At 34.4% G+C, this 19,510-nt stretch overlaps 1 protein-coding gene across 1 annotated transcript in view; it reads left to right on the forward strand.

The window, feature by feature from the left end:
- The window catches only part of LOC150094041 (protein turtle-like), a 138,016-nt gene extending 118,979 nt beyond the window's left edge, over positions 1-19,037 (forward strand). The window contains exons 12-13 of the mRNA XM_090412941.1: positions 2,828-3,027; positions 18,813-19,037. Of these exons, the coding sequence (XP_090269067.1) occupies positions 2,828-3,027; positions 18,813-19,037 (425 nt within the window). The remainder of the gene's footprint in view (positions 1-2,827; positions 3,028-18,812) is intronic.
- The last annotated feature ends 473 nt before the right edge of the window (positions 19,038-19,510 follow it).

A 19,510-nucleotide genomic window follows, 5' to 3' on the forward strand; every position in this document is an offset into this window, starting at 1 on the left:
GCGAAGTACACCACATTCCAATTAGCTCACCTGCGCTGCGGGTTGGCGTCTTAATATAACCTTATTTGACACACGTTTCGGTAAGCTGCACTTTGGAAACTGCGCCAATATCAGCATCAGAGAATGTCGAACCTTATTAGGACAAATATTTGAGGTACGTGCGTCTTCAATAGTACACGGTTTGATTTGAGATCAACTCAACACGAATTGCAACGCATAAGATAGCTTATCCAACGAAACCTCCCACACTCACAAAATAATTTAAGAGAAACAACAATGGAAGAGAGAAAGATTACATTTAAGATTACATCAGGACTATACATTACATAAAGATTATATATTAAACCATAAATCATGTAAAGCATATAAACTGCATATATAAAATTATACAAATAACATTAAAAGTTTATGGTAGACACTATCGGTTATGGCGAAAAAATCCTATCAGAATAAATTCGATTCATCGATTTTTTTCCCCATTATATTAAGTTTATTTTCGACCCTTTCCTTTAACTTAAAAATTTATTGTTGCTTTTATATTCAAATTAATAAATGCAGTATTTGGAATCGAAATTATAATATACACGTTAGAGACTGGATAAGTCTCATTTGGCACAAAGATATTCATTGGTTTAAAGAATATAAAAATGGAACATAGTGAAATAAATACAGGATACCTCGAGTTTTACAATGAAACAGAGTAATATATTGCCGAACTTAGACGTGATCCTTACATTTTTATATGGACAAATAGATATATGTTCCTTTGACACGTGAATAATAATTTATTGATTTTTAAGTACTGTGTTAATAGTAGGGTGTCATATCAGGGAACTGTCTGTTCTTATACGTATTTTCTTATATCATTCCAACCGTGAAATTTCTTCGCGAGGAATGAATTCCGACTTTATATACAACACTTTTGGGCTGATGCGATGCACCCTATATTGACACAGTTTTATTGAGAAGAAAACTGAACTGTCCTGCACAGGATCTCTATATCGACCAAATGGACACCTTTGGAAAGAACTGAAAGAACAGTTCACTGTACATGACCACCAATCCATCTGAAATATTACTGACATGATGGTGATGCTGAAGGAAAGGTAATTCACTGGAATGTGTTCAATTTAGGTTTGCTTTAAATATAATCCTTCTCAATACTCACAGGCGACAGATAAAATATACTGGCCTCTTAGCCTTAGTTGATATAAAATACAGTTGCTTGCTAAAATATCTCTCTGTGTGTGTGGTTCAGTTGGATGCTAATCTTTGTGCAAAACGGGTTGATTTTTTAAGGAAATTGAGAAATTATTCTTAAGAAGATTGGATAAATATGTAGAGCGAGAAGTTATGATAGAGGAGCTAAGCCATCTACGATTGGACAAATTGCAATATAATATCAGCTTTATGTATTTTGGCATAATATATAAAGTAGGAGTAATGGAACTTTTAGATATTCTGAGGAATCGCTTGTCTACGAGAATAAGAGCATTGGTATTAATATGTATAGACCAAGTAGAATCACATTTTGATTTTATGTAAGTGGAGGTATTCGAGAGCACAGTTGAGATTTTGACATCATAGCCAACGCTGCGTAAACTTCAAAGATCTCCACTGAGAATGATCTTGTCTTGATTATCATGCAAACTTTCAAATACTTCCTTTTATTCAAAGACTTACATTTTTGGGTACGCTTTCTACACTAGTCATGATGTCTACTTTTTGTAATGTGGGGAGGAGTATCTGCTAATCCAAAAACATTTACTTTAATAAGATTTGATTAAGATGTGATTAAGTTTGTAAATGAAGAGATTTACAACTACTTTTTTCTATAAAAAAATAATGGCTTTTTCCATATCAGACTTGATATAGGAGTCAGTTTATTTTTCTTCAAAAAACGGTTCCTGTGGTAAAGAATTGTATATTTTTTAAGTGCATGTCATCGATGGAGAAAAGAGGATAAATTCTGTGCTACCGACTTTCTCATATTTCAAATGATAGCATGTGCATTAATTCTAGTCATTTGTAATCTGGTTAGGAATCTTACTAACTTTTACCAAAGTAGTGACATGAACACCTTTGGACTTGCAGATATCGGATCCAGTGAGTTTTCGTGTAAACATTAGCTGTGTGTATATCTCTCCACTGGATGCTAATTTGGCTACTCATGCAAATTTACATGACATATTTTGAACCGAGATAAAATTCACAAGGTGTGTGCTTTGATGAACTCTAGAAGCAGAAGTCCACTTTAAAATTATCTCGTAAATATGAACTTATTAATAGCGTCAGTCAAAGCACCATTTGATAAAATACACAGAATATTTTAATTTTTTTTTTCAATTTAAACCAAAATCGATTGAGAGCACTAAAATTTTGTATTAGTCATGATGAAACCATAGTAAATAGATATTATAATTTTTTATTTCTTGTGTATTTCTTCAAGTCCGGTTTTGGCACAGAAACCACAATAGTTCTATTGTGGTTTCTGTGCCAAACAACCAGAATGCTAGTTGACACAACTAGCATTCTGGTTGCTTAGCTGTAGTAATGTTTTTTTCACGTGAATACAATTTACAAAATAAATTTGGCATTTTTAATAAAATAAGCAAATTTCTTAAGGTTCCCTAATTTCTAAATCACGTGGTTTATATAATTTAACAATAAAATTCCATAGCGTAATTTGTACTTTAGTGTTCGCAATGAATACAAGCATTAATCTTAATAATACTCAATAAAATCCTTGCTGAATTGTTGGCCTCATTGTGAGTACAGTAAATCAGATTACATTCCCTATTAATTTGAAGAATGTTCATTTACTTAGAACAATTTTATTCTTTTAACCAATTTACTGTAAAGGGCTTCATTGAACTGATTTTCGTAACTTCCGTTGATCGTATCATTTCAGAAGAAACAAAGGAAAGTTCTTCGCCATCAAGCAGTACAGTGGTAAACAGACCGTGGACGGAGTCTCCGAGGCATGAAACTGTAGAACATACGTTACAAGGCTCAACTTACAGAAAGGTGAGGATGGGTTTATTTTCTTCACTTTTAGCATAAAAGATGGACTTCGGTTTCTAGGAGAGAAAATAATTCGGAAGTAATATAAAGCATTTTAGACCTAGATTCTGTCAGTTCATTTTCTCCAGTCCCCAGGCTCTGTACATATGAAGATGCATATAAAATGTTTTGTTTGGTTTCAGGATGTTAAGATGTAGACTATTTTATACACTTTATTAATGTAATTTATTTGATTTGATTTCCCCCGAAATGATAGTGTACAACTTATATTTTAATGATAATCTCCAGTTTCATATTTTAATTAAATGGTTTATAATATTCGTGTGTGTGTGTGTATGTGTGTGTGTGTGCATTATTTAAAATTCAATCTAACCTATCATAATATAAATGAACAGCTATTACATCCTTTGAATATTTCGACAGAGACTATAGTTATCACTTAAATAAGGAAGTTTCCTTGTCCATAACCCATCTCTCTCTCTCTCTCTCTTAAATCGTTTTATTCTTTTATTCTTTACCATGATTCTCTTCCTTTCCGATTACTCTTTGTCCTCTAGTTGGTAAATAATGCTATTCTGAACGCAGATTTTCGTTTGTGCATACCATCAACAGTACAACAATTTTCTTTCGTGATAATTTAATGAGGGGTCTCTCCCGATTCTCATCTCACCGAACAATGCCCAGGGAATTGAAGAGGATCGCTATTGACAGTCGCAGGCCTGTATGTAAAATAAAAGTTTATAATTCAGTGGCAGTATTCAATAATTTTCCATAAATTATACTATGTGTAGTATAATTTATGGAAAAATGTTTTTAAAAAAATCTACAGATATTGCAATCTAGCATTAGTTAGTTTCATTCTCGTTCACGACGTTTTATTTATTCATGTGACAGTCTGCTCCAGTGATAATTATATTTATGAGTACCACTATATGATTTTCCTGATCATCATATATTAGAATCGCGCTCACTTAGTTGTTCTAGAAAAGCAAGATTGTTGACTATTGAAGTCATAAATGAACGTTGTTAAAGTAAGAAACGATTCACAACTAAATTTGAACTTATCCGTTGTTTGAATAATTTATAAGCACTATAAAACTGGAGTAAATTATTCTCATGAATTGCTAATAAGACAATTTTAGAGCCGGATTCTTATCACACTTGAGCTATACTTTCTGCTTTGGTGAAGAACAACGTGTTCTAGCTACCGAATTTCTCTTAAAATATAACGAGAACATCTTGTAGAAATAATTAACATAATTATTAAAAGCACTAACTTTTCTAACATATTTAGGTAACATATTATTCATAAAACATATTAGAATCTAAATAGAATCCCTAGGGTATTACTTACTGCAGACCTAAGTAATATATTTTGTTCTTCCTTACGACTTGCTGCAGAATTTAAATAGTTTCTTATTGTTTGTTACGATGTGAATCCTTTTTCTGATAAAACGGCTTTTGACACTGCTAAAATTTGTTCCGTTAATATTCTGCATTCACTTTCGTTGCAGTGAAGTTAAACGGATTTGACAGCGCAAAGATGATATTTGTTTGGACTCTTGCTTTTTTAAATTAAAATCTACTTCTCATTGTACATTAAGAAATCTGGATATTTTTAGCTTGAAAGTACAGATATTGAAATCCATTCATATTTCTGAAATTTAAGAAATAAATTACATTTCTTCAATTTCATTTAAAATTAAGTTTAAATTTAAGAAATCTAATTTCTTAATTTTATTAAAATATACTATGTTGACAAAAATATTTGGACACTTCACGTGCCATGAAAATATTCATGACTATTTGCATGGCACGTTTGCATTCCTCCTTTTATTGAACATTTGCATTCCACCTTTTATTAACAAACTTATGGAAATATTCATGAATATTTCCGTAAGTTTGTTAATAAAAGGAGGGATGTTCTGCATGTTTTGCACTGTACTCGATGTCAAGATGCCATGTTCAGCTGAACTGATATACTCCCACATGGGATGGTAGTTGGTTGTCACATCAGTTGTCTCTCTATCCGTGACATTGCTACCAGTCTCAGTATACCAAAATCAACTGTTGCTTATGCCATTTGGAGAGGGAAAGTTAATGGTGCTCTCAATGCAGGTCAGTCAGTGAGAGTCAGTGAGAGTCGGTGGCCCTGAGAGACCACCGACACTCACTTACTGAGATCAACGAGCTTTGTCTCGGAATGTTCGAGCATCCTGCACGCCATCAGCGGCGGACCACGCATTCAACCTAGAAAATGATACAGGTCTATCAGCACTAGACATATCCAGAGAGAGAGAGAGAGAGAGAGAGAGAGAGAGAGAGAGAGAGAGAGAGAGAGAGAGTTCCATGCCTAAGGTTACCACGGCAGAGCTCTGTGAACAAGCCACACATTGCCTCCCCTTCAACGTCAGACGAAGTTTGGACTGTTGTCTTTCACACCGTTCCAGGACCGTTGTTGGGTGGAAAAGGGTTGTGTGGAGCGTCGAATCATACATCTAAATGTTCCACTCTGCTGGTCATGTTTGGATATGGAGAACAGTTTCAGTAGGACTACATCATTCCAATTATCAAGTTTGGTGGAGACTCGGTAATATGCGAGCTGTTACAGTTGGATGGGGCTTGGTCCATTGGTGGACGTTACCAAACCATGACATCTGATGGCTATCTGGAATCTGGACATTCTAAACAACTTCATGCTTCCGATGCTGTGGAAGTACTTCGACAGTGATCCTTCGTTATTTCAGCACTATAATGCTCCTTGCCATACTGCACTACGTGTGCGAATCTGGTTTCCACAACACAACGACGAAGTGATGGAATGGTCAGCTCAGAGTCCAGACCTCAACCCCATCGAACATCTTTGAGACCAATTTGAACTCCAAATTCGCTTCGAACCACGGCAGCCATCATATCAGCATAAGCAGTGGAAGTATATTTGGTCGAGGAGTGGAAGAATATTCCTGTTGCGACGTATCAGAAATTGGTTGAAAGCATGACTAGAAGGGTGTAGTTACTGTCATTCAGGCCAAAGTTGGTCCCAATCGGTACTAGAAATGTAATTAAAACGTATGCTTTGACCATAACTGTGTTTAATACTTTTGTCAACGTAGTGTATTTAAAATATCATTATTTACCAGTAGCAATGTAACAGAGCAACTTGGCACACCTTCGTTTCTCTGAGTTATTGCGTATCTCCGTATATATATTTCCCTATCCATACTTGAAGAAAGTATGATGATGATGATGATGATAAGAGACATAAAGCATGAAATAACGGGAACGAAGTACAATAATATGCAGATGAAATTAACTATTTACTTATATAAATAATTATTTATCTATTTACAAATAATATTTTGCTACTTCGTTATTATTTTGGATTCGCCAATCCGAAGATTTGTGGGTAGGTATCAGTGCTAATTTACTAGGAAATAATGATTATAGAACAAGGTGTTTCCAGTTGCTTTCCTTGCCCAACAATAAGTATTTCATGTCTGTAGATAAGTGTACACGGTACCGATTTGCCTGTTTTCAGAGATTAAAGAAGTTAGCCGGTCTAATCTACGTATGAGACCAGCTAACTCACCTTTGATCGAAAATTCCTGATAAAGGTTCTACGCATCATACTAGTACACCGGATTCGAACCCATGTCTTTCCAACTGTGAGGCTATCTCGAAACTAACTGAGCTGCTACCAATATTAATAGTAATTAAAATTATTTTGAAATAAAATAAGAATGCCGTAATCCACATCAGTATTGTGATATATTCGTGATTAGTAATGTATGATTAGTATGATTAGTAATACATGAGTAAAGAATAAAGATATATAACTGTAAGAAATATAATTCATGAAAATTATCTTTAAAATACCAATACAGTATTTTTGTAGGAATAAAAATAATAATCTCTTAGTGAAACAATTTTTGTAAAGGTTTTTCATAATAGATGAACTCAAATTCACAGTCATTCTAACAAAAAGCCAAATTTCGTGTTCTCCTTACGAATAGGCTAAAGAGACTCTCTACGAAATGTGCAGAACAACAGCCTACAGAGACACCATTAAGTGTCCAGTCAAAGCATTAATTAGGTCTATTACATACTTCGCCATTGGAAGTTATCAGAACACACACACACACACACACTTTTTTTTTCTGTATTACTAAATTCTTGGTATTTCTAGCCTGGCTCCCACTGATGAGACTTCAATAAAGGTCGAAACCGGTCTGGGTAGTGGCCCCTTGACTTTAATACATAGCGTCATACATCTCCTCAAGGAGATGGGCTGTGCATTAAGAGTAAATATTAAGAATAGTGATCAGAGCTTATTCTACCTTTACCATGAGTTGCCTTGACTTGCACTACTTTGAGGGTCAGCTAGACTTGCAATACGTGCAGGCGCAAACTTGACTTATTTGTCTGTTTGCTTACTTCGGAAATGCAGTAAAACCAAATTTAAAATAGCTTGACATCTTTAACATTTATTATACCCAAGGTAAAATACTTTCTGCATATCTCATCCTGAGATTTTTATTTAATAAGGTTAAAACACCTTATGGTAACTTGTTCTGGTAAAAAACTTATAAGCTCTGTATTACTAAATTCTTGGGATTTCTAGCCTGGCTTCCACTGATGAGATCTCGATAGGGGTTGGAACTTGTGGGGGCTGGCTTTGGGATAGATTTTTGCCTGTCTCTGAGTAGGGCCACCGCTGAGATTATGGCTCTGGCTGGTGGTGGGGTGAGCCTGATACTGGGTAGAGCCAACGCTGAGAAGTTCTTCTCGATGACAGGGTGAGCCTGTCAATGAGTAGAACAACGCTGAGGTGGACAGTCTTTCGGCGACTGTGGAGTGGTCTAGGGATCGTCCTAATTTTTAGAGAGGTCTTTACTTAAATACACCTCGATAGGGGTCGGAATTGGTGGGGGCTGACTTTGAGAGGCACTGTTTGGGGATAGGTTTTTGCCTGTCTCTGAGTAGGGCCACCGCCGAGATTATGGCTCTGGCTAGTGGTGGGGTGAGCCTGCTACTGGGTAGAGCCAACGCTGAGAAGTTCTACTCAGTGACAGGGTGAGCCTGTCATTGAGTGGAAAAACGCTGAGTTGGACGGTCTTTCCTAATTTTAGAGAGGTCTTTACTTAAATACACCTCAATAAAGGTCGAAACCGGTCTGGGTAGTGCTGTAGCCAATGAAGTTTAACTGAGGCTTGGATGTGGCCAATATGAGTTCCCTCTCTTAAGGTTTTTGCCTTGAGGGAGCATTCTGAGTCTCCGAGGAAAGTGTTTTCCGGTACGGCCCGGTGAGGGGCTTTGTCGGTGAATGCTTTTCTCCGGAATATGAACGGTTCTGCTCGGTGGTGGTGGTGGGTGGAAGGTCATCACTGAGTGGAGCCAACGCTGAGATGGACGGTCTTTCGCCCACAATTGAGAGTGGCCTAGGGATCGTCCGAACTTTACTTATTCATAAGGTCGAAACCGGTCTGGGTAGTGGACCATTGCCTTTAATACATAGCATCATACATCTCCTCAAGGAGATGGGCTGTGCATTAAGGGTAAATATTAAGAATATTTATCAGAGCTTATTCTACCTTTACCATGAGTTGCCTTGACTTGCACTACTTTGAAGGTCAGCTAGACTTGCAATACGTGCAGGCGCAAATTTGACTAATATTTGTCTGTTTGCTTACTTGGGAAATGGAGTAAAACCAAGTTTAAAATAATATACATATATATATTTTTTCCATATATGACGTATAATATCTATCACAAAAATTGTACTTTCAGTAAACTAAGGAAATCAATTCAGAATTTCATCTTAGATACTATGAGGTCCGTTAAACTCTCGCTCTTATAATTTTGCATACCTCATCATGAGAACAATGCACTGGTACTGCGTTTATCAGCGATCTCGCTTTCATTCAAAAACCCTATTCTGATGATGAGCTAAAAATCACACTCCAGAAAATGTGCATAAAAACGAATTTCAACTGCCAATCGTTGTCCTCCAATTCTTTTGCAGGCTACACAGTATATTCAATAAATTGATCGAAGATGTGTGTTTAGAGTACGTTGGAGAAGTGAGATGAGGAAATAGGAAGTCAAAACTCCACGAAATTAGAGATCAAGAAATTTAAAAAAAATAGCATAATGCCGCCTGCAACGGAAAATCTGCTAATTCACGACAGTTGTCATTTGTCTTCTCTGAATGTCTTTATTCGAAAGCGAACGCTTTCCACAAATGCTCGATTATGTTCTGGTTGTTCAAATGCGCTCCGAGAAGTGTATACTCCCATTTATTTCAGCGCTTCATTTGACACCGCCCACCTCACTATACACCTCTCGGTTTCTGGAGTTCACATCTTTTTATTTCTTTGGTGGCAATGATCTCTGCTTAATTATATATCTGCTGGCTGTTGCGTTCTGAGTTACATGATTTTCAATTTAAGTATGAAGGGTGTAAATATAGAAGCATATGTCTCGGAGACGCTTTGTGGTCTCTTCAAGCGATGGAATGTGCATCTTAATAAACAAAGCTTGGATCGACAAAAACATTTCTTCCCTTACATATTTGATATCGTTAGATGAAAGAAGATCGGGAACTTGGACTTTAATGAGGTTGGGCTGCAATTAAGTTTATCAAAGAGATGCTCTCTCTTTAAGGACGCCAACTCGAGATGTGAAAATTAAGAGCGTAGATCGCGTGCAGTCTTATCACCAGGGATCGTTGCCCGATAAATTAAGCTTCTAAATTAAATAACTACTTCATATCCACTAGTCACACATACGGCACTACTAAATATAGATGGGCTTAAAGAAGAGTGTTCTGGGAAAAATGAGTTGAGTTAGGAAATACAATTGTAACTGGATGAGTCAACTTTGGTTCATGCAATCGAAACAAATATGTCATTTGCTTGTTATTTGGGAGTAGAGACTCTCTGATCTCGATTTTCACTGTCTTGATCTTTTTTAAGAAAGATGCATTCAAGATTTCCTTCAATTCATAACTGAGATTAGTTCAAGATGAGTTCATGTCTTGGGTAATACATGATATCAATTGCACCACGTAAGAGGTTTTAATTTCATCACCAGTTGTAAATGAGGCATCGCAAAATTGATCTATTAATAAAATATTCCTAATCGTGATTGTTTCTCTTTGTTTCGTAATTCCAAGAAATATGATTGCTGTTTCCTAAGTGATGCAAATACGATTGCTGTATATTAATCACTGTTGAGCTCTTCCTTATTCTTAACTTTGTTGTTGATCTATAATTTCGTTGGTTCTATCAAACACAGAACAAAAAAGAGCGTAAATAATTAATTATTGATGTACATTGATTAATAATGCCAGAAAATGCCCATTGAAATTCAGTCGGACCTCACGGTTTTTTTTTGTTCGTTAATCTGTTCTTTAACAAATGGAGCCGCCATCTTATTATGTCTCATTTTGTGTAATAGGAATCTTTCGCTTGTTACTGAATAATACAAACAATGTATGATTTAACAGTTTTCTATTGAAGTATATCCATAAAATGTTATGTAGCTTTCTATTTTATATTAGCATGTGATACTATTTGGAGTAAGACGGAAATTAAATGCAACACCCAACCTATACAGTAGTACATTTGACTAGACTGTGTAATTTGAATATCAGCTCTGGTAGAGTCCCAAGGGGGAGGAAAGAGATGAAAATAGTTCCGTTACATAAAGGAGGCCCCAAGATAGAAGTAGCAATTTATCGAGCGATCAGTATCTCGGGAGTAGTGGTCAGTTTATTGGAGAAGTTGGTTAAAGACAAAATTCTGGAATGGGTAAAGGATTGGATACTTTTTGGGCGAAGCATGATTTTGTGATGTATAGGCCATGCCTCAGTAATCATCTCACTTTTTTATAATAATAACAGATGACTTGGATAAGGGGAAATGGACACGCGGTGATACTAGTAGATATTGCACAAGTATTTGACAGTACGAAATAAATTGGAAGGAATTGGTTTGGATTCGAAGCTGGTAAGTTAGATAAAAGTGTGGTTAAGGGACAGATATCAGAGAGCAGTTTATGGAGAATTTAAGTCCAGAAAAGTCTTGTGACTAGCGGTGCGCCACAGGCTGTACTCCGGCTACTGATATTTAATTTGTACATTAATGATACATGGAATGATCTGAGGAGAATATTTACTTATTTGTGGATAATACAGAACTGGGTGGAGCAATAATTAATAACGAAGATGTGGCGATCTTGCAGTACGAGCAAAGTAGCGCCGTCAATTTAATGTGGAAAAATGTAAGGTTATATATTTTAAGATGAAAAGATTACCAGCTGTGTATGACATTGATGGAACTGAATTGATGGAAAAGAGGTGGGGGGTTACGATAAAGACATATAAGTTATTTAGAGGTCGTCATAAGATTGACACAGATGAATTTTTCGCTACGTGACTAGTGTAGGGAGAACTAGGGGTCATCCGTGGAAATGAAGAAAGAGTTTAGTTAACTAGGCTGTTTAGGACTGGACTTTTTTGCTAGTTGTGAATGCTGTGTCGCTGAATTAGTACCAAACACAGGTATTGTGCAAGTGATCGTTGTTATTGGGGTTTCGAAATATTAGTAGACTTCCAGGGATGAGTGTACAGACACCTTGGAGGTATATCAATAATAATAATAATAATAATAATAATAATAATAATAATAAATTCATCATGTGAATCGTAGAGTGTGGCAGAAACATACCACTTAATCAAGTTCAATATGATATACTACACGAAAAGTAAGGAAAATTAGAGCAGTTCTTCAAAGGAAGAAACTCAGAATTAATTATTAATTTTAGGAATATATAAAGAACCAATTTCAATTAGTATATTAATCTAGGTAGAAATGAAAGTCTAGCTAAGTTGGTTTTATCTAGATAAAAATTACAGTGAAAGACTGCAAAGAAAAATGGAGAAATATAGATGGATAGAATCAGTTTGTACTATTCAAGAAGAAAATTTAACTAAAGATTAATCTAATTAGAAACATCACGTCTTATAAATGTAAGAAATTGTGCTTAGAAATTGTCTTTAGAAAATTAGTAATGAAATATTAATGGAGTTCGCTCATCACAGTCGTGTATTCGCTAATTCATGACTAAATAATGCGTTATCGTCTCTAATTGCAGTATCATAAAAAGACATATCGAAGGCACACCTCTGCGAAAAATAATCTTCATGCATTTTGCAGCTATTTTACAAGCGTCTCGTGAGGACAAGACGGTAGTATGAAAAACAAACAAACAGACAAAACCGAAAATCAATTCGAAAGCGCCTAACTGAATTGCAAACATAAGCGTTTTAATGTTTACTTCTTTTTCTTTCAAAAATGAACAGAAGAAAAGAAACAATATAATGAACTACTTTGTTCTTATTTCTTTGCAGGAAAGATCAAAAGATAAATTTTCGCTGTTCTCACTTTTTTTTTTCGATTTGTATAAACTTCTGCTTTTATTATTCTTTTTCAAAGTTTTTTTCAAAGCACTTCTTACACAGAAGAGGAATGGGATTTAAGATTTACGTATTTCAAATACGGTCACATTAAAAAATATCTGTAGAATTAAATAGAGTATTCCAGTAGAAAAAACGTGAAAACCCAGTTAAACTTAACTGCTCGACTAATACGTAGTCATGGTAACAGTATAAACAAAGATAGATCTCGAAAGTCCTCCATGGTGATCTCAAGGGAAAGCATTAGAATGCAAAGCTATTCTTAGGATTCCTATTAGGATGCTTTCTGAGCTGACGCAGAACATTTCTACATTCGAAAACAAAGTCTACACAAGCATGAAACATTCAGAATCCACGGAAACCATCAAAAGATTTTTACCTTTCTGAAAAAGCGCAGAACGAAAACGTTTTTTTTTTTTCTTGTTAATTTTTATAATTTCTTGTTCTCATTCAATGAGTACCGTTAAGTCTCAAAGTAAATTTTTTTCTTGGGATTTGTTATTAACCGGGTGATTATTCTGAATTTTGTTTTGTGCTCAAACCTTATAAAAAAAAACTATTTTTCGGAATATATTCAAATAAAGGGGAAAATATTATAATCACCTTTTCGTAAATAGCACTAGATGATCTTCCTGTTAGCCTTATCCACGGCGAATAGACTTGTAGTTACGATATCATGGTTACTTTTTCTTGTTCCTTTGTGAGCAATGCTGACGTCATAAAATGCAACGTTACTATAGTAGACATTCAGGAGGTTCGGAAGTGGTAATTTCTATGCAAATAAACAAAATGTGAAGAAGAAAATTGGATAAGTAATTAAATTCAAAATTACGTGATTTTTTTCTGAAACCATACAGCTATGTGGTTGAAAGACGCAATAGTTATCTTCGAAATAGTATGTAGAGGTGATTTTTAAAGCACATTTCATTATAATTATTCACTAATAAAATCATGTGTGGAAGTTACGAAGAAACGTACGTGGATGAGGAAGTTACTTTTTAGTTTGCATAGATGTTTTCACGAAAATCCAGTTCAAGAAATGTTTCAGATATATATAACATGAACACTGTGATTTAATCCCAATTAATAAAACAAACTTTTGTCCAGTACCCTCTTAGATGTATTTTATTTTATTTATTTTCATTATTATGATTATTATTCATTTTACTTTCCTTTTGTTCTGAATCGCAGATCTTAAATTGAAACGAAGTTTATCCATTTTGGATGTAGATAACTTATAGTCTTAAACGTATATAAAAAGTCCTAAGTTTTCCACAAAGTGCATTGCGACTTAAAAAGACTATCACAACACCTGTTTCAACCCATATATAATAGAAACAGAAATGCAGCTTCTATTACTAATTCTATTATTTATAAATATATACAAATTGCTGTTATATTCTAAAATATGATGCTACACATTTTTAGAATATGATGGTCATCATTCCGATCTCCAAACTCACTAACTGAGAAGTAAATCACTTGATTTTAATTTTACATTTTCTGGTCCAAACATGATGTCACAGAGTCGTCCGCTTACGCACGGAAGATGGCACCAAGTTGATTATTTATTTATGCAGTGTAACATAGAGCTACGTTTTCTGTAGCTCCATGTTACATTACAAGTGAAAAGATTTTTTAACCAACAAATTTCAATTATTTAAAAAATAATAATACACATAATTCTTTAAAACCAAAGCAACACATCGTTTTTGAAATATCAAGAGACTATTAATAGAAAAAAAAGCAAATTAGAACTTCGCAGAGATAACAAGGAAGCATAAAAAATATGCAGCCCTTATTATCAGGATATCTAGTTGAACGTTTGCACTTCTGTTCTTTGGTATATGGAAAATAAGGAGGATTGTTGACTTGGGTAATTTGGTTAACTTCTCAGGTAACATAAAAATAAAAAAACAATGCGCCAATAATCAGAAAATAAACTTGATACATTTTTATACGGAGAATAATGTTTTTGTGTTAGACTTCTTTATGTATTTTATGTACTATATATTAGTTTGTTATTTTAGATATTCTTATATAATCCCACACATTAGATAATGCATAATTAAAAGCCCATTATAATAATCAAGAGTACTGATTTTTTTTATTATTTTAACAGAGGAAGTTGTGCTCTTTGGGACACATGTGAAGAAGGTTTTTCCAAATACAGAGTTCAATGGAATGAAAGAGCAAAAAAGAAATTGTTTAATGGGTCTAAAGTTGGATGGTGAATAGATAGGTTTTTTTCTAGTCTTAGAGTAAAGCGCAAGACTAATGGAATAAAGTTCAATGTAATAATCCTTTCCCTTGAAATTTTATATTGAATGATATAAGATGGAAAGAGAAGATCGGTGAAGATTCACCCTAGGTCTTTCAGATGAAAAGACCTAAGTTTAAATCCTGTTCAGAAACGAAGGAACATTTATAAGGGCTCTTGAAACGTAGGTCTATTTGTGTTCTCGTATGGTGAGAGCAGTTTTCCTCCTAAAACTAGGATTTTTATCCACAAAACAGAAATATCCAAACAACAATTAGCATACATGCCGAATCACCAAAACTGTAACAAAAATGTCCCTCTCTTTTCAAAACAAATGGCAAATATGGGTACTTATTTATTTATTTATTTATTTACTGGTTATGTCACTCACTACTCAACGACGTCATAATTATATATCAGCATTACATGTAGTCGAATATATATATAGTGATATGTCTTTACGACAAATTTCTTGTAGCGTCCACCATACTATTTCTCCTGGCACTCAGCCATTTGCATTTCATAGTTCTGTGAACATCATGTATAAATCATTTATTTTCCTTCTATATTTCTACAAGAGGGACTTCCTTTTAAAACTTGCATTAGTTGTAAATCTTCCTGACATAAATTCAGTTTATTCTTTTATCAGCTATCTATTAGTTCTGTACTGCGGCCCATTAATTGATATTCAATATACGTGGGCTGTTCAATAAGTAATAAGACTAATTTTACTGTGGCGAAACCACTCATCACAATATTAATTTCTGTGGAATAAAGAAATGTTGCTGTCTGTATTAACAAAAGAGGTTGATAGATGGCGTATACGGGCTGATGTGCCAGAGTGTCACTTGACTAAACGCAAGTGCTCATCGGCGCGCCTACGAGGCGCGACCAGTCTTCGAAATGGAAGCGTCCTTGGAACAGCGTTATGCGATTAAATTTTGTATGCGTTTGCAAAAATCAGCATCGGACACTTTTAACATGATACGCGAAGCTTTCCACGATGAAGCAATGTCGAGGGCAAGTGTTTTTCGCTGGCATAAAACTTTTAAGGAAGGAAGGCAAAATGTGGAAGATCTTCAACGTCCATAACAGAGACAATGATCAACACAGCAGCGATTATCATCAAGCACGTCAAAAGGAAGCGTCCATTGGTGAAGAATGGCTTCTTATTGCACCACGATAATGCAAGGCCACGTATTGCTGGTTGTGTAGTGGACGTTTTGCAGAAGAACAACACAGATATCCTACCAAATCCTCCATACAGTCCTGATCTCGCACCGTGCAATTTCTGGCTGTTTCCTCAGCTCAAGAAACCACTAAGAGGCCACCATTTCGAAAGCAACAAAGCATGTGTAAAAGCTGCAGAGGCGGTTTTGAAAGAACTCTCAAAAAACGGACTCTCACATGTGTTTAAGAAGTGGAAGCAACGTTGGGACAAATGCATCGAGTCTTACGGTAGTTACTTCGAAAAAGACCATGTAAATGATGACGATTAAAGGTAATCTTTTTTCTGTATAAATATAGTCTTATTACTTATTGAACAGCGTACGTAAATAATAAACTTGAACATTAAATTATCCAGATTATAAAAATGATTAGAAAGACGTGAATAATTTTACAGAGTGGCTAATACATATATATAATACTTGAATATCCGTCATTCTTTGGAGTAGCTTAGGGATCACAAGATATTAAATCAACCCATTTGACAACACTTCAAATTTGTGCAGTTTTTAATTTCATTATAAATTCAATGGAACAGAAATTATGAAGAATTTGATTGGCTGTGTTTTATCGAACCTGGAATGCATTCATTTATCTGTGGGTATTTTTCTAAGAAAAATATCTCTTTTCTTTTTATTCGAGACGATCACGTGAGAGTATGTACGCTCTTTTATAAAAAACGAACAGTTAATTAATTTTCCCCATTCGAAGTTTTCTTATTTTTCTTTCTTCGGCCATTTTTATGTAAATTATTGTATTTTAGTCGTTTTTCGCCGAAGACGGTTGGAACGAGTCCAACTCAGTTAACATCAGACAATTACTCAGATCGTGTAAGTTGTCCAAATTTGAATTGGCGACAGAATAGGATAATTGGAATATTTCCTTTTGCACTTGGAATTTAAGAAGAAAAAAAAACAGTCATCGGTCTTGCGAAAACTTTGTTTTATTCTGACAGCCCATATCTTAGGGATAGTTTTCTACTCCGCATTTTCTTTCTTATTATGCAAAATATAAAACTTCTTAGACTTTATCGAAAAATGGCTTGACAACTCGCATTAGAATTTCACATTTATAAAGTTTAGGTAAAATATTAGTTTGATATCCAAAATGTATTCTTATTACTTTTTCTATATTTATTTTTGCCTTTGAACTGCTAAATTTATTTTTGCCTTTGAACTGCTTTTTTAATTTTCTATATGAAATGATGTATTAACTGAAGTTTCCGTTTTTATTTACTATAACCGTAGATATGTAGGTGTAGAATTATAGTGAATGCAACTGAATTTAATTACATATAGAATTTTCATTGATTATGTAATTACAATAAACACATTAAGAAGCCTTACACTTGGTTCGGATGCACACACACACACACACACACACACACACACACATATATATATATATATAACATGTTGCCGACGTACAGAATCTCTCACTCTCATATTTTTAAATGAAACACGAGAAAATAAAACGGATTTTAACTAGATGATGAGAATTAATTAATAAATTGTACCAAGTACATAAATTAAGATTACATTCAAATGACAAAGTTGGATTATTATTATTATTTATTATTTATTTATTTATTGTATTTAGATCGTCACAAAGCAACAGTTCAGTTGTTTCTCTGAATCAGGCACTGATTGAAAATAAAAATCTGATCATTAATTTAGGATAGTAATAGATAACAAGATCTTAGAACAGGTGAATTCATTTAACTACCTAGGATGTACGATCACATATGAAAATGAAAAAGATATAAGTGTAAAAATTGCAAGATATTTAAAAATAACAGGTATAATTAACTCTATATTTAAACCAAACCTAGTTCAAAAACAAATCAGACTGAAAGTATATAATACATTAGCCCTACCAGTCTTAATGTATGGAAGCGAAATCTGGACAATAAAACAAAAGACAAAAAACGATTAATAACAGCAGAAATGTAATTTATGAGAAAAACTGCAAAGTATACCCTATTTGATCACAAAAGAAACAAATAAATTATGAAAGAATTAAACCAAGAATCATTAATAAAAAAAATTAAAAAATATAAACATAAATGGATGGAACACGTTCAAAGAATGAAAATAGAAAGATTACCAAAACAAGCCTTAAAGTACAAACCATTAGGAAAAATAAAACCAGGACGTCCTCTTAAACGATGACCAAGGCCGGAATAGGCCACGCTAGGCCTAAATCCTTGATACGCATGATGATGATGATGATTTATTTAGGAAATAAAATTTCTTTGTTTGTTGGCATTTCGTCATTCCTAAGATGTATCGAGTTCCCTAGTTGTGAATTTGCAGATGGCCGGCTTGTCATAGCTCTTCTCTGCATCCTCTGAAAGCAGTTGTATTATGCCTATAGATATACGTATTAACAGAAACGGTTTGCTCGGAATTAAAAGACATAGAAATATCAGTTAAATTTTATAATAAGTAAATAAATATAATAAAACATATATTGGTAGATTAAATTATGAAATTATTGAAATTTTTATAAACTTATTGTATGAATTCTAAATGAGTAAATGAATTTTCCTTTCTATCTAGTTTGAATTGATCACTTAGCCCATCTTAGACATGCGTGTGTAAGATTTTTCTTCTACAAATGAGAATAACCTTGATTTTTTTTATCATTTTTTTTGTAACCCCTTGCAAAACTGAGTACGAAATATTATTACATTCTCTTTGATTTATAGTTGATGAAGGATAAATTATATGCTTGAAAATAAGTAGTATTACTGTCATGTTCTTATCATGATGTAATATTTCCTTTTAATAAATATTTATTCATGTCCTGTCTATCTTGCAGCCAGAAGATGTAACGTATGTGGAATTATCTTTACCTAGAGAACACCATAGTTCGAGTACAATGTCCGTTAGAAGAAAAGAACCTGCCACCGAATACGCGAAGATAGATCTCCACAGTCATCTGCATCTGCAGACGATAGCGGTAGAAAGAGATGAAGAAGAGGAACTAGGAAACAACACCTGCGAAACCCCACTAATGAGCAGCCGACGGGAAAGTGCAGTATGAGGACTGAAAGAATAAAAAAAAATGTTTAAATACGGAATTGTAAAGAATGTAATAAAAAACGAAGCGAAGGAACTACTTTTCCTAACTGTGATCTGTGTTATTACAATCTCAAAGTGAGATCTATTCCCACCCCAGGAGCGAAGCAGGTCTCGAGAATGAGTTTTTACATTTCTGCACTGTCATATTACAAATGTTCCTTCATTTGTACATAAACCCTTCTCGAACTTTCTTTCATCATCAAAAAATAAACCAAAAAATAGCATTTAATGCCTCAGACAGTAACTCTATAAACTACTGTGTTGATGTGTGTTACAAAACAATACGAGGTTCCCATCACAGACGGACAGAGAGACACCTGGTGGAGCAAAGACCCAAACGCGACTGCAGAAACTAGACATATGGTGCCGAGAGAGTGCATTATTTTCATTTCAGGGACATGTTGTGTAGTGCAAGTACTGAATTGTATTACTTAA

This window comes from Typopeltis vanoorti, chromosome 23 (genome assembly GCF_054136105.1).
Source record: "Typopeltis vanoorti isolate ZY-2024b chromosome 23, IOZ_Tvanoo_1.0, whole genome shotgun sequence".
NCBI lineage: Eukaryota > Metazoa > Arthropoda > Arachnida > Uropygi > Thelyphonidae > Typopeltis > Typopeltis vanoorti.